Here is a 16,331-nt window from a genome sequence, read left to right on the forward strand (position 1 = left end):
GTAAAAATCTCCAAAATACAGAAAATATAAACTGACCAGTTAAGAAGAAACAAAACTGTCAAAGGATTACACCCCTCAAAACACCAAACCGAGAGTTCCCGTCGTGGCTCAGTGGTTAACGAATCCGACTAGGAACCATGAGGTTGCAGGTTCAATCCCTGGCCTTGCTCAGTGGGTGAAGGATTCAGCGTTGCCGTGAGCTGTGGTGTAGGTCGCAGACGCGGCTCGGATCCCGAGTTGCTGTGGCTCTGGTGTAGCTACAGCTCCGATTAGACCCCTAGCCTGGGAACCTCCATATGCCGCGGGAGCGGCCCTAGAAAAGGCAAAACAGACAAAAAATAAAACACCAAACCTACATGGTCTGATAGGTGAATTTTATGAAGTTTTCAAGGGAAAGGAATCTATGGTGCTATTGCAGCCTCTCCCTAATAGGCAAAAGAGAAAAAGTGAGTGAGACAGGGAGAAAGCTTTATGAATTTTATGAAATGAGCATGGTCTTGATACACATCAGTAGTGCCTGGTGGTTAAGCACATACATCCCAGCTCCACTTTAAGCAAGTCACTAAACTTTTGTGTTAACTGTTCACCAAAGTCCAGTTTTCCTTTCTGGAGAATATAGTTGTAGCTGGAATATGGTTCTTATTTAATAATTTTATCAGAGCCCTTTCAGCTAGACCAGTTCTCAATCATGGAATGGGACTAGAAGTGATATTTCCCATTTCAAGACTAAGATTTTAAGCAGATGTACCCTCCCTGTGGAAGGCAGTTTCCCCCCGAAGATCCTAATGCCTAGAACCTGTTACATGGTAAAGGGGAATTAAATTGCTAACCTTTTGACCGTAAGATAGGATTATCTTGAATAACCTGGATGGCAGACGGGAGCAGTGTAATCACAGGATCCTTGACAGTGGACAGAGTGGGACAGGAGAGTGACGTGTTGTGATAAATATTTGCCAGCCATTGTTGGCTTTAAAGATAGAAAGGTGGAGTTCCCATCATGGCTCAGCAGGAACAAACCTAACTAGTATCTATGAGGATGCAGGTTCGATCCCTGGCCTCCAGAGTGGGTTGAGGACCCGGCATTGTTGTGAGCTGTGGTGTAGGTCGCAGTTGTGGCTTGGATCTGGCATAGCTGTGGCTGTGGTTTTAGGCCAGCAGCTGTGGCTCCAATTCGACCCCTAGCCTGGGAACTTCCATATGCCACTGGTACAGCCCTAAAAAGACCAAAAAAAAGAAAGGGAAAGGAGTCACGAGTTAAGGAGTGTGGATAACCTCTAAAAGTTGGAAAAAGCAGAGAAACAGATTCTCCTCTAAAGCTTCCAAAAGGAACATAACCTTGCCAACACCTTGCTTTTAGCCCAGTTAGATAAGTTTTGGACTTCGGCCCCAGAAATGAAAGAGTTTAAATGTGTGCTTGTTTAAACAACGAAATATGAGGTAATTTATTACATGGGAAGTTAATACTTTCTCCCATTCTCTTTTTTCCTCTTTTGCCAGCAGGATGAAGTTAACAATGAAACCAAGCCACAAGATGGAAGGACCCTGGGCCTCTGAATCAGCAAGGAAAGTGAAGTCTTCTGCTGACTGAAAACACACACTTTGGATTCTTAAGTGAGAAATAAACATCTGTTGTATTTGAATGATGACATTTGTGACAACTGTTTTGTCTCATGCCAATGAATACAACTCTCTGCCTCAGTTTTATTATTTTTTTAAAAAGTGAGGATAACAATAGTAGCCACCTTAAATAGTTATTGTGAAATGAAATGAGTTACTGTATCTAAAGTGTTTAGAATGATTTCCGACATCCAGTAAGTGTGATTTAAATGTTACTGTTAAGATTATGTGCATACACAAACACACCTACACATACAAAATTCATAGTAGCTGTTTTGCATATCAGTGTAACTATTCTAAACAAAAGATTGGCTACTTGGTAGACAGAATTCAGCAATATGCTGAAAGAATAATAGGATGACCCAAGAACGCTTATTTTAAAAATACAAAAAGTTTGACATTAGGAAATGTGTTAGTAACATTCACAGTTAGCAATGAGTAGAAACTAGCTCCTTGCTGGCTCATAAGTTAGGAATAATTTTTATGTCTTCTTTTTGGAGGAGCATTTTTCCAGTAGTCCAACAACATTGAAATATGGTACATGGCAAATAGTAGCTCAGATATTAAAATTCTGTTTTTTATTTTTATTTTCTATCACAGTCTGGGGAAGGTGTTGAAATTGCCTAATTCTGATTATGGATGATTTTTCAAGTATCAGAGCCTAATGCTTATATGCAAATATTAATAGTGCGAGACTAGAAATGTAGTATATAAATAAACGTTTCTTTTACACATGGCATTAAATTAACTGCAAGTAGAAATGTTGTCCCCATTAATATTTATTTAGTAGCACTATATACAGGTACTTATGTGATTTACATGTGTCACATATATAGAGGCACTACTGATTGCTCTCTACCAAAAAAAAGTTTTCTAATAATTTGATATTATAACAAAACGAAACTCATGTTTGTGAAGGAATCAACCCAGCCTTTGTTATGTTAGAGGATAAAATGCTCTTTGGGGGGAGAGACTGTATCCTTGTATGCTTCTTGCTGACATTGGTTTTGTTGATAGCCTCTCCTGAGTTTTAGGCCTGGGAGGAGACTTGGGTTTGCTGAAATACTCTGTAACAGGTATTTTCATCTTATTTCTTCTTATAAACAATGGAGGCTTGTGCTCAGCCTCTGAAATAGAAAAAGTCTCAATAAGACCACCACTGAGAATTGAAAATAGTAGCTTCTGCCATGTTTTAGTAGCAGATAACATACAGATAAATAATTGAAGTTTAGGTGAATCACATATACCCAAAATTCATAAAACAACTTATTCTCTTTTCTTCTTACTACCTGCTGTATAACATGCAAGTTAGGTCCTTTCAGTCTTAGAATCAAACATTATTTCAGTAGGAACGATTTAGAGCAGATGATGGGACCAGGGAGAAAGAGGAGAGGGATCTATGGTCCTGATAGACAAAAAACAAAGTAGATGAGCAGTTTAAAACTGCTCTACTCATAAGACCGTCCCAAGACCTACATGGTTTACACTCGAGCAGAAATAAGGATTTGGGAAGATGCTGAATACCAATACTGGAGACAAAGGAGTGTGATTTGGAGATTTTTATACCAATGTCTAGACAGGGTGAAATATATATGAGGCCTACAAGTAAGACAAGATTGAGTGCTAGAAACTGTCAGTGTCATGGTTTTGTAGTCCTAGGATAAAGAGTTTGTGGGGAGAGGTCAGATACGATAAACCATCCCTGCAATGTCAGAGTAAGGGACTCTTTTCTAAACTGTACTTACTGGCTGTTAGCAAGTAACGCCTCTTTTGGGTTTGGTTAATTCTAACAGAACCTGCTGGGGGCTAGAGTGACCTCAGGGAACTCTAACTGATTGCTATGTCATTCCTGGTGTAAGGGGGACTTGTAGAAATAATAAGATAAACTTTTGTTTGAGGGTTGTGGACATAACTTCATAGTTGTTGCTCTGTAGCCACTGCTGTCATGTTTGTTTTAAAGCCAGGAACTGCCAAACCTACCAAGATTTTTCAGTTGAGCTATTCTGAAGCAAACTAGGACTTTGCACAATTGTTGCTTTTTCTCGGTCCATGTTGCAGGCTGGGGCTGGACTCTTGATGGAGACACAAACCTGCTACTCTGTTGTGTTTCAGCTGTACTAGGGGCATAGGTTTATGGCTGGCTGCCAGAATTTTACATTTGCTGGTTTACTTTGTTTCAAGTGAAAATCATTTAGCTCAATGACAGTTAAGCTGTGAAGAACCAATACTCTGATATTATTGTCCTTTTGTTATGTCTGTGCAGGGCTTCTGTCATCAGATTGGCATGACCAAATCTAGAGTTCCTACTGTCTTACTTCTTAAAGAGTGTGATGAGGCACTTTGCCCTTCAGAACAGATTCAAACATAGGTCAAATTTATCTCTATGAGAAATTCAGCAGATGCTGCCTTTTATGAGTAGCTGGAAATCACTGTTGTATTATACAGCTTTAAAACCATAGATCCTTAGCATCTGGTAGCTTGGCCGAGAAGTATAAAACCATAGATACTTAACTTCTGTGTGTGTAATTAATTAGATACTTACTGGTTTCCTTATACCAACTCAGTAATTATCACAAACTGTACTTAACCTTTTGGTACTTCCTTATTTCCTTCATATCCTTGACTTGACACTCTAAAGCAGTTGGAGAAAGGGAAAATGAAATTCACAGATACAAACAAGTATTTCTATAGACTGCACTATAGTCAACAAGCTAGGAATACATGAATCTTAAGCTATCCCAATTCTTTATTTTTTGATGCAGACAGCATTAAAAGTACTTTCCAATGAAAAATTCTTCTGACTTTGAGTAGTTATCTGAAAAGTACATCAGACGTTACTCAGATGTTAGATAGAGAAACTGACCCTATCTCTTAGTTTCCAACTTTATAGAAACTTCAACTTGGAGACATTGCAATGTAAAATTCTCCTTTTTCTTAATGCTTTTTAAAATGACATGTGTTTTGAAGATTCACCCAACCTTTAATTTTAAAGCAACAAGATTTTCTTGCCCAGCTTAAATAACATCTTATCCATTCGTTCACCATGATTTTATACATAAATATGCATTTTCTTCTGTATTGAATTACAAGGCTTAAGAAAAATTTGTACCGATAAAATTTCCAATTCCCATATTGTTTTTCCCTCTGGCAGCCCCCAGGCATATGTCAGAAAAAATTAAGTGAAGCACTTTATTTTAATCTTGGATTGTTCCAGGAGGGAAAATAAAAGTGATTCTGTGTGGTATGCATTTAACAAAGTATACAGTAACAACGCAGGTTTGGTTTCCTTCAAAAAGATAGGTTGTTGGGTAAGGAAGACAGTCTCTGCCAAAATCCTCTGAACAAGGAGAGTTAGAATGATTTCTCGTATTACATTTATGAAAATGAAAGAAAACAGATACACATTGTTGTGATTTACTGAATAAAGAGGATACTTAGATCCTGAGCATTTTTAGGGTTTTGAAAGATAACCAAAAGTGAATTTAAGCCCTTATGAACCACACGCCGCACTGATGGCCATCAGGCCTTGTTACCTGCTCTGTTGATGTCCTTCCCTAGATCTGGTGACTTTTGATTTTGCTGGTGTATTTGGGGGCGATTTAACTTTGGGTGGCTTCCCAGTCTTTGCTGCTCGTTCTGCTGAGGTGTTTCTTCTTAAGTGAGTTAATAAGTTTATCTCAGCCAGCTCAGCATGAATCAACGCAGAGACCCATTCCTTTTCTGATTTAGAAAAAGAGGGGGCCGTGAAGGTTGTAATTACTGTGTTGGCTAGAAACACAGGATTAGTTCTTTTATCCTGCACTCCACTGTGAAAGTTAATCTGCTTTCTGGGTATAGGCATCGATGTGTGAGTCAAGGTTTCTCAAGAGAAGGTGGTTTGCAGCAACCTAGTTTCTGTTGACATGTGATATTGTAGAGTTCCCAGAATAGGTAACTCCCTGAGGTACTTGTCCCTGAGTGGCAGCAGAGGAGATTTTAAATATTGAGTACAAAACTCAGCCTTACAGGCTGCTGCCAAATTTAAAAAATAAGGATACCTATATAAAATATTAAGTACAATATAAAATTTAAATTTAAAAAATAAGGGTACCTATATAAAATATTAAGTACAATATAAAATAAAGGCTGTTAGTTAAATAATAAATAGTTATAAGCATCGCTACAAAGATATATGCCAAAGTACTACTAAAATGATGTCTGTGATAATTTTATTATTTTTCCTTTTTTTTTCTGGCTCATCTATTTTTCAACCAACAGTAAGCAGTTATTACTTGTGTAAGTGTTCTAAAGTTATATTTTTTAAAAGGAATAAAAAAGAATAACTAAAAATTCCTTACCCCCATATACTTCTAAATTGCCTGCCACGTAATTTGAATTCCTGAGGTAAGGTACTATCTCCAAAATGCTTCCCATACGAAAACACTCGTGTGTCCCTAACACACTGATATTTCCTAACATAGATTACTGCAGTGATTTTCAAAGAGCGGTCCTTAGACCAGTGTTATCAGCATCACCTGGGAACTTGTTAGAAATGCCAATTCTCAGGCCATGCCCACCTCAGAAGTTTTGACTCACTTATTCTGATGACCAGCTAGGTTTGGAGGTAGCTGCTGTATGCTATTTATGGTTACCCCACTTGGCACTCACATATACCTTCATGGAACAGGTCAGGAAGGGCCTAAAGGAGGCTGGGAGATGATTGACTTGATGGTTTTGATGAGCAATTGGCAGAGCTGTTAGAATCTGGAAATTGGAAGGCTGTGTTACTGCCCTCCACATCAAAGGAGGGAAACAGGCCATGTTCAGGGTTTACCAGAAGTATATGCTCAACAAGAGCCTGGGTATATAGACTCAGGAGGAGAAGCACAAATGAGCTCTTGACATAAGTATCTAACATAATCCAAAGAAGTTCAGTTTGGAGCATACCAAATTTGGGGCCATTGCAAGACTACCTTGTGTTCAGCTGAATGTATATGACTCTGATACTGAAATGCTAGGGTAATAGTATGGCAGCATTATCTTTGCAAATCCAAGGGGGAAAACTTGAGGCATTGGCACATTCCTAGTTTCTGACAATAAACTCAGCTCAGGGTTTACAGTCTCACCTTTTGTACGTGCATTAAGCAGCCACTGTAGAACTTCTGCCAGAGAATCAGTACGTAAAATGTAACAGAGCTTTTCCAGAATCTGACAGAGAATATTAGAGGTACATAGTGAGCAAGGTTTATAAGGTTTACTTTCTCCACCATTTCATCTTCCCAAATGTCACACTGTACCCAATGTTCAAGTCAACTGGGATTTTAGCTTGGGAGCCAGATTTCAAATAGGAAGAAAACATCTTCACAGTCCAAGTCCAGCTGACCCTTGAGCAAGGCATGGACGGCGCACCAACCCTCAAAGTAGTCAAAATCCAAGTATAACTTAGTCTCAGCCCTCTGGTCGGTTCCTCTGTATTCACAGTTCCACATCCACAGATTCAACCACCTGTGTGGATCATGTAGTACTGTAGTACTTACTATTGAAAAAAAACTCAGGTAAAAGTGGACCTACGCCGTTCAAACTCTTGTTGGTCAAGGGTGAACTGAAATAGTTTAGGTTAAGTACTGCAGTTTTCTCTTGTTTTGTTTGTTCAGTACTGACATCTTTTGTTTTGTTTTGTTTTTGTCTTTTTGCCTTTTCTAGGGCCACTTCCCATGGCGTATGGCAGTTCCCAGGCTAGGGGTTGAATCGGAGCTGTGGCCGCCGGCCTACACCAGAACCACAGCAACGTGGGATCCGAGCCACGTCTGCAACCTACACCACAGCTCACAGCAACGCCGGGTCCTTAACCCACTAAGCAAGGCCAGGGATCAAACCCGCAACCTCATGGTTCCTAGTCGGATTTGTTAACCACTGAGCCACGATGGGAACTCCTTAGTACTGACATCTTCTGAAGGAACAATTCCCTTTTCTTTTCTTTCTGAATTGATACTTTCCCACTCTAACATGGAGTTCTTCCACTCACAGAACTGCCCTCTCTGTACTGCTCCTCTCTTTAGTGGATGAATCTAGCTGGATTCATTATTGTTCCTCAGCTCCCTGAACACAGTCATTGGCCCAATAGGATAAGAACATAAATCCCTTAAAGCAATCAGATTCCTTGGTTGACACTTTTTTTAGGTTTTTTTTTCCTATTGTAGTTGATTTACGTTTTTCTGTCAATTTCCGCCGTACAGTAAAGGGACCCAGTCATTCATATATATATGTGTATGTATGTACACACACACATACACACACACACACACACACATTTTTCTCACAGTATCCTCCATCATGCTCCATCACAAGTGATTAGATATAGTTCCCTGTGCTATACAGCAGGAGGTTGACACTTTTTAAAATCTGGAACCAAAGCCTGAGGTATGGATGATAGAGATATATGAAATAATCAATTCTGATAAAAATGCACTGTAACAGGCACTGAAATCCAAAGTATTAAATGCATATAATGATGTTTCCAATTTTACCCTAAATTGTTTCTGCTGTTGGAATTGAAACATATCTGAAATTCAAACCTGTCTCCTGAACTTCAGTCTTACATGTCCACCTCCCTAACAGATGTATCCACTTTGAAATACTGTGTGTACTTTGAACCCAAAATAGCTAAAACTAAGCCCTTCTTTTTTTTTTCCTAAGTTTGCTCCAAACTTGCTGTTTCTCCTGGATCCCCTATCTTAGTGGACAGCAGAAGCATACACTGAATGTATGTCCAAGCCAGACCCTGGGATTCATCCTGAATGACCCCCTGGTTCTTTTCTACAGCATACTGCCAAACAAGTGCAGTAAATTCTTCTTAATATTTCTCAAATCTCTACCTTTCTCTTTATTCCCACAGCCTTGACCCAATATAAATCGTCATCAATTCTTGCTTGAGCTACTCTAATCTTTCTCCTAGTCTTTCTCCCTGAAATCCTTTCTTAAAATACCATTAATATAAAAATATGTGTGCCTGTCATCAATCTAAGTGTTGGAGATAGAAATTTTAAAGGCCAGAAAAATCCACTGCCCTGTATTGAGCTTTGTTTTAATAAGATTCTTGTCGTCAATAATGCCTTATTCTAGAAGAGAACAAGTTAAATTTGCTCCTAATTTCACAATAAATCAATGGCCATGGCAAAAACAGAAAAACAGCCCTGTATTCTCTAGGCCACTCTGCCTCTAACGGTTGTCGTCAGTATGGTCATTGCACTTACTCCCAGCTTCTTCTAACTCATAGATCATTCATGAATCAACTTTGAAAGAATATAATTATCACTTTAGTGAGGGAAAATAGAATATATCTTCCTAGGAAACCTGCTTTCTCTTCATATTGGTGGGTGAGTTTGACCTGTTGAATTTGATTTTAGGTTTTGAGAGTGCAGGCCTGGAGTTAGCCCCTCCTATGGGCTAGGATACCACTGCATTCCTGGTGTGTTCAGCAAGGTCCCTCCACTGTAGCAGATCAGAACTCTAGTATCTCTAAGCAACAGGCTACCTGCCATTAGCTCTCTTCTGCCAGGTCTCAGACTCTCCTCTACTGCACATGAAGCTTGTATTGGGCTAAAGACTTGGGGAACCTTGCACACCTTTCGGGAGCTCATTCTCTCCACATGTCCTTCTTCAGTATATTAATTTGTAAACTTCAGCCACTTAGCCTCCTGAAACTCTATAAATTCTGTTTTCTCTACCTAGCAAAGCTCTTACTCTCAGTTTGGGCCCCCCTTCTCTGTGCCATGATTAGGAATGGGCCCCAGGAGAAATCTGGATTGAATGTGGAAATCATCTTAATTGTTTCCCTTTTCTCAGTGGTCATCAATCCATGTGGTGCCAAAGCCTGAAAACAGTTTCGTTATATATTTTCCCAGTTTTGTATAGTTGTTTACAGTTGGAGGCTAGGTCTTCAACCTAATCTATCATTTTGGAAACAGAGTGCCTTGCTTGCAATATAATTCTCCATGTTATATGTAGAGTGATTTTTCTAAATACAACTCTGACCATGTAATTCTTGTACTTAATAAAGTATTTTGTAAGCTGTTGTTTTTTTTAATCTGGTCTCTGCTTAAGTCTCCAATCCAATCTTGTGCAAAATTCTCCCTGTACTGTCTGGATCAGCCGTATTAATTGCTTTTAATTCCTTGAATAGACAGTGCTCTCAGCTTTTAACCTTTATAGATATGAAGATCTCTTGGCTAGGAATGATCTCTCCCATACTTTTCATCATTTTCTAATTATATCTGAAACATTCTTGGGATTCCTTTCTTCTTGAAGATGCTCTTAGCTCCATATCTACTCCTGTATGTTCTTAAATCTGTACAATCCCTCTCATAAACTCAGTGAACAAAGGAACCATCTGTATTACTACACTTGAGGATTTTTTCATTTGACATGAAATATTTATAGAATAAATGAATGTGTTTGGCAGACTTTTGGTGTCGGTGGTAAAGACTATTTCTTTTTTTTTTTTTTTTTTTTTTTGTCTTTTGTCTTTTTTTGTTGTTGTTGTTGTTGTTGCTATTTCTTGGGCCGCTCCCGTGGCATATGGAGGTTCCCAGGCTAGGGGTTGAATCGGAGCTGTAGCCACCGGCCTACGCCAGAGCCACAGCAATGCGGGATCCGAGCCGCGTCTGCAACCTACACCACAGCTCACGGCAACGCCGGATCGTTAACCCACTGAGCAAAGGCAGGGACCGAACCCGCAACCTCATGGTTCCTAGTCGGATTCGTTAACCACTGTGCCACGACGGGAACTCCGGTAAAGACTATTTCTATAAATTCGAGATCTTTGGGAGGAAGATGCTTCCAGACACAGAATACTGTTTTTATTTTCCTTTAATAATTGTGAAACTGTATAAAAATTATTGAAGTATACTTAGGTACAATGTTGTGTTTCAAGTGCACAGCAAAGTCATTCAGTTACATATATTTTCCAAATTCTTTCACCTTGCAGTTTACTACAAAATATTGACTAAAGACTATAGTTGCCTGTGCTATATAGTAGGATCTTGTTGTTTATGCATTTTATATATTAGTGAATAAATAAATTAATCCCACATTCCTAATTTATTTCCCCTCTCCCCTTCTGTCCCTCTAATAACCATAAGTTTATGTTCTATGTCTGTGGGTCTATGTGATTTGTAAATGAGTTCCTTTGTCACATTTTTTAGATTTTACATGTAAATGAAATCATATGATATAGTCTTTCTCTCTGATTTACTTCACTTAGTATGAAAATTTCTAGGTCCATCCATGTTGCTGCGGATGGTGTTACTTCATTCTTTATGGCTGAGTAATATTCCATTGTAAATATATACCACATCTTCATAAGCCACTTGTCTGTCAGTGGACATTTAGGTTGCTTCCATGTCTTGACTAGTGTAAATACTGCTGCAATGAACATTGGGGTGCATGAATCCAAATTAGATTTTCTCCAGATATATACCCATGAGTGGGATTCAGGATCATATAGTACCTCTATATTTTTAGATTTTTTTTGAGGACTGTCCATACTATTGTCCATAGTGGCTACACCAGTTTACATTCCTACAAAATGTTGGAGAGTTCCTTTTTCTCCACATGCATTCCAGCATTTATTATCTGTAGACTTTTTAGTGATGGATATTCTGACTGATAGGTCATACCTCATATAGTTTTGATTTATGTTTTTCTGATAATTAGTGATAATGAGCACCTTTTCATGTGCTTGTTAGCCTTGTCACTCTTCTTTGGAGAAATGTCTATTTAGATCTTCTCCCGTTTTTTGATTGGGTTGTTTTTTCCTTTAAGCTGTACGAGCTGTTTGTATATCTTGGAAATTAATCCCTTGTTGGTCACATCATTTTGCAATATTTTCTCCCATTCTCTAGGTTTATGGTTTCTTTCCTTTGCTATGCAAAAACTTTTAATTAGGTCCCATTTGTTTATTTTTGTTTTTATTTCCATTACACTAGAAGACTGAGCCAAAAAATGTTGCTTCTATTTATGTCAAAGAAAGTTCTGCATGTTTTCCTCCAGGAGTTTTATGGTATCCAGTCTTATATGTAGTAGGTCTTTAATCCACATTGAGTTTATTTTTGTATATAGTATGAGAGAGTGCTGTAATTTCAATCTTTTACATGTAGCTGTCCAGTTTTCCTAGAACCACTTACTGATGAGATGTGTTTCTCTACTGTATGTTCTGGCCTCCTTCATCATAGATTAATTGACCGTTGGGTTTTCTATCCTGTTCCTTTGATCCGTATGTCTGTTTTTGTGCCGGTACCATACTGTTTTGATGACTATAGCTTTTTAGGTAAAGTCAGGGATCCTGATTCTTCCAGGTCCACTTGTCTTTCTTAAGATTGTGTTATTTGTTGTCTTTTGTGTTTCCATACAAATTTTAAAATTGTTTGTTCCAGTTCTGTGAAAAATGTCATTGATAATATGACAGGGAGTGCACTGAAACTACAGATTGCCTTGAGTAGTATGGTTATTTTTAACAATATTGATTCTTCTAACCAAGAACACAGCATATCTTTCATCTGTATTGCATTCACTTTCTTTCATCAGTGTCTTACAGTTTTCAGAGTAAAGATCTTTTTTATTTTCTTTTTACAGCCACACCTGTGGCATATGGAAATTTCTGTGCTAGGGGTCAAATCCAAGCTGCAGCTGCCGTCCTACCCCATAGCCATGGCAACACCAGATCCAAGCCACATCAGGTCACAGCTTGTAGGAATGCCAGATCCTTTATCTACTGAGCGAGGCCAGGGATCAAGCCTGCATATTCATGGACACTGTCGGGTTCTTAACCCACAGGGCCATAACAGGAACTCCCAGAGTACAGGTATTTGACTATCCTTAAGTAGGTTTATTCCCACGTATTTTGTACTTTTTGATATGATGGTAAATAGGATTGTTTCCTTAGTTTTTCTTTCAGACCTTTTGTTAATGTATAGAAATGCAACAGATTACTGTGTGTTATTTTGTATTCAGCAACCTCACCGAATTTGTTAATGAGCTCTAGTAATTTTCTGTGGAGGAGTTGGTAGGGAGACCTTTAGAATTTTTTATGTTTAGTATAATGTTGTCTAAAAATAGGGACAGTTTCACTTCTTCTTTTCAAATTTGAATTCCTTTCTGTTTCTTTCTTCTCTGATTCTTGTGGCTAGGACTTCCAAAATTATGTTTAATAGAAGTGGTGAGATTGGGCATCCTTGTCTTGTTCCCGATCTTAGACAAAATGCTTTTTACCTTTTCACCATTGAGTATGATGTTAGCTGTGGGTTTGTCATATATGGCCTTTATTGTGTTGAGATATGTTCTCTCTGTGCCCTTTCTAGAGATTTTTTATCCTGAAAGAATGTTGAATTTTATCAAAAGCCTTTTCTGCATCTGTTGAGATTTTCATATGGTTTTTATTCTTCAGTTTGTTAATATGGTGTATCACATTCAATGATTTGCAGATGTTGAAAAATCCTTGCATCCCTGGGATAAATGCCACTTGATTATGCTGTGCGATCTATTTTTTTTTTTCTTTTTTTGCTTTCTAGGGCTGCACTCACAGCATATTGGAGGTTCCCAGGCTAGGGGCCAAATCAGAGCTACAGCTGCTGGGCTATGCCAGAGCCACAGCAACACCAGATCCGAGCCGTGTCTTGTGACCTACACCACAGCTCACAGCAATGCTGGATCCTTAACTCACTGAGTGAGGCCAGGGATCGAACCTGCAACCTCATGGTTCCTAATTGGATTCGTTTCCACTGAGCCAGGATGGGAACTCTGGTGTGTGATCCTTTAGATGTATTGTTGGATTAGGTTTGCGAGTATTTTATTGAGGTTTTTTCTATGTTCGTCAATGATATTGGCCTATAATTTTCTTTTAGAATGTGATATCTTTGTCTAGTTTTGGTATCAGGGTAATGGTGGCCTCAAAAAAAATGAGAAGTGTTCCTTCTTCTACAATATTTTGAAATAGTTTCAGAAGGATAGGTATTAATTCTCTAAATGTTTGGTAGAATTCACCCATGAAGCTATCTGGTCCTGGACTTTTGTTTGCTGGGAGTTGATAAATTTCTTTTTTTTTTTTTTTTTCTTTTTTTTCTTTTTAGGGCCGCACCTGTGACATATGGAAGTTCCCAGGCTAGAGGTTGAATTGGAGCTATAGTTGCCAGCCTATGCTACAGCTGCAGCAACACAAGATCCAAGCTGAGTCTGCAAGCCACACAATAGCTCATGGCAACCCACTGAGTGAGGTGAGGGATTGAACCCACATCCTCCTGGATCCTAGTTGGGTTCGTTACCGCTGAGCCATGACAGGAACGCCCAGTTTTTAAATTTCTGATTCAATTTCAGTACTTATAATTGGTCTGTTCATATTTTCTCTTTCTTCCTGGTTCAGTCTTGGGAACTTTTACCTTTCTAAGAATTTTTCCATTTCTTCTAGGTTGTCGATTTTATTGCCATAGAGTTGCTTGTAGTAATTTCTTATGATCCTTTGTATTTCTGTGGTGTCAGTTGTAACTTCTCCTGTTTTATTTCCAGTTTTACTGATCTGAACTCTCCTTTTTTTTCTTGATGAGTCTGGCTAAAGGTTTATCAGTTTTCTTTATCTTTTCAAAGAACCATTGTTTAGTTTTGTTGATCTTCATTTATTTATTTATTTTTCTGTATTTCTGATCTGACCTTTATGATTTCTTTCCTCCACCAACTTTGGATTTTTGTGTGTTCTTCTTTCTCTGGTTGCTTTAGGTGTAATGTTAGGTTATTTATTTGGAATTTTTCTTGTTTCCTGAGTTAAGCTTTTATTACAGTAAACTTCCCTCTTAGAACTTCTTTTGCTGCATCCTGTAGGTTTGGAGTCATCGTGTTTTCATTTTCATTTGTGTCTAGGTATTTTTTTATTTCCTCTTTGATTTCTTCAATGATCCATTGTTTAAGGCTTGTGTTTCCTTATTGATTTTCTGTCTGGATGATCTGTCCATTGCTGTAAGTGTGATGTTAAAGTTACCTACAATTATTCTATTATTGTCAATTTATCCCTTTATGTCTGTTAATAATTTCCTTATATTTTGACATCTCCTATGTTGAATGCATATATATTTACAATTGTTATATCTTCAAGGACTGATTCTTTGATCATTATGTAGAGTCCTCCTTTGTCTCTTACAACAGTATTTTAAACTCTGTTTTCTCTGATATAAGTATTACTACTCTGGCTTTTATAGAATTGACATTTGTGTGGAATACCCTTTTCCATCCCTCACTTTGTCTCTACATGTCTCTGTATCTGAAGTGAATGTCTTGTAGGCAGTAAATATATTGGTCTGTTTTTCTTATATCTGTTGGGTCTGTCTGTTGGGACATTATTTACATTTAAGGTAATTACCAAATTGTATGTTCCTATTGTTATTTTGTTCATTGTTTTGGATTTGTCTTTATAGGTCTTTTTCCTCCATTTCTTTTGTTCTCTTGTGATTTATGATCATTTTTAGTGTTATGTGTGGATTCCTTTTTCTCTTTGGTATGTATATCTATTATAGATTTTTGGCTTGTGGTCACCATGAGGTTTTTGTTTAGGAGTCTGTAATTATAGGTGCTTGTTATATGTTGCTGACCTGTTAACTGCAAATGCATTTTAAATAGCCTGCATTTGTACTTTCCCAGGTTAGGGAAGTTTTCAGCTATTATCTCTTCAGATATCTTCTCAGGCCTTTTCTCTCTCCTCCTCTGGGACCCGTGTAATGTGAATATTAGTGCACTTCATGTTGTCCCAGAGATCTCTCAAACTATCCTCATTTCTTTTCACTCTTTTTTCTGTTCAGCAGTCATGATTTCCACTACCCTGTCTTCCAAGCTCACTGATCTGTTTTTTTGCCTCATTATTCTATTACTGATTCCTCTAGTGTTTTTTTTTTTATTTCAATTATTATATTCTTTAATTCTGTTTGGTTGTTCTTTGTATTTTCTAATTCTTTGTTAAAAAAACTTCTAATTTCTAATGTGTATCCATTCTCCTCCCAAGTTCTTTTATCATCTTTATGTTATTACTCTGAACGCTCCTTGGGCAGATTGCCTATCTCATGTCACTTAGTTTTATTCTGGGGTTTTATCTTGTCCCTTCATCTGAAAAGTATTCTTCTGCTCCCTCATTTTGTTGAGGTTACTATTTTGTATTCTTATACATGTGGTGTGTTAATTATGTTTCTTGAACTTGGAGAAGTGGCCCTCTGTAAGTGACGACCTCTGTTACCCAGCAGTGTACTCCCCTCTCATAACCCAAGGACCAGGAGCTACCTGGTCCCAGGATATTGTCTGGCCTGGGGTTTGTGGACTTGGTCTACAGGCTGTGGAACTCTGAGTTTTTTGTTTTGTGGGTCTTTTTTCCTTTTTAGGGCTGCACCTGTGGCATATGGAAGTTCCTGGGCTAGGGGTTGAATCAGAGCTGCAGCTGCAGGCCTACACCACAACCATGGCAACTGGATCTGAGCCACATTGGCAACCTATGCCACAGTTTGTGGCAATGCCAGATCCTTAACCCACTGAGTGAGGCCAGGTATCAAACCCATATCCTTATGGAAACTATGTCACGTTCTTAACCCACTGAGCCACAATGGGGAACTCTGGTGACTGTTGGTGTTTTGCTTCTGCCCCATGGTGTGTAAGGCTGATCTGGAGGCTTGTGCAGACTTCCTGGAGGGAGGGGCTGTTGCTTGACCCAT

At 38.4% G+C, this 16,331-nt stretch overlaps 2 protein-coding genes across 23 annotated transcripts in view; one reads left to right on the plus strand and one right to left on the minus strand.

The window, feature by feature from the left end:
- The window catches only part of TRMT10A (tRNA methyltransferase 10A), a 38,376-nt gene extending 36,730 nt beyond the window's left edge, over window positions 1–1,646 (plus strand). For 14 of the 20 annotated variants that reach the window (XM_005653610.3, XM_021100338.1, XM_021100342.1 and 11 more), the window contains one exon: window positions 1,498–1,640. In XM_005653610.3, coding sequence (XP_005653667.1) covers window positions 1,498–1,554 — 57 coding nt within the window. In that variant the 3' untranslated portion in view covers window positions 1,555–1,640. Of the gene's footprint in view, window positions 1–1,497 lie in introns of all 20 variants that reach the window. The other 6 variants (XM_005653603.3, XM_013998376.2, XM_021100343.1 and 3 more) reach the window with 4 other exon arrangements.
- The window catches only part of C8H4orf17 (chromosome 8 C4orf17 homolog), a 348,243-nt gene continuing 334,571 nt past the window's right edge, over window positions 2,660–16,331 (minus strand). For all 3 annotated transcript variants that reach the window (XM_021101734.1, XM_021101736.1, XM_021101735.1), the window contains 3 exons: window positions 6,723–6,804; window positions 5,151–5,337; window positions 2,660–2,744 (listed from right to left, as the gene is read on the minus strand). In XM_021101734.1, the coding sequence (XP_020957393.1) occupies window positions 2,738–2,744; window positions 5,151–5,337; window positions 6,723–6,804 (276 nt within the window). In that variant the 3' untranslated portion in view covers window positions 2,660–2,737. The remainder of the gene's footprint in view (window positions 2,745–5,150; window positions 5,338–6,722; window positions 6,805–16,331) is intronic.

The sequence above is a fragment of the Sus scrofa genome, chromosome 8, assembly GCF_000003025.6.
Source record: "Sus scrofa isolate TJ Tabasco breed Duroc chromosome 8, Sscrofa11.1, whole genome shotgun sequence".
Classification (NCBI taxonomy): domain Eukaryota; kingdom Metazoa; phylum Chordata; class Mammalia; order Artiodactyla; family Suidae; genus Sus; species Sus scrofa.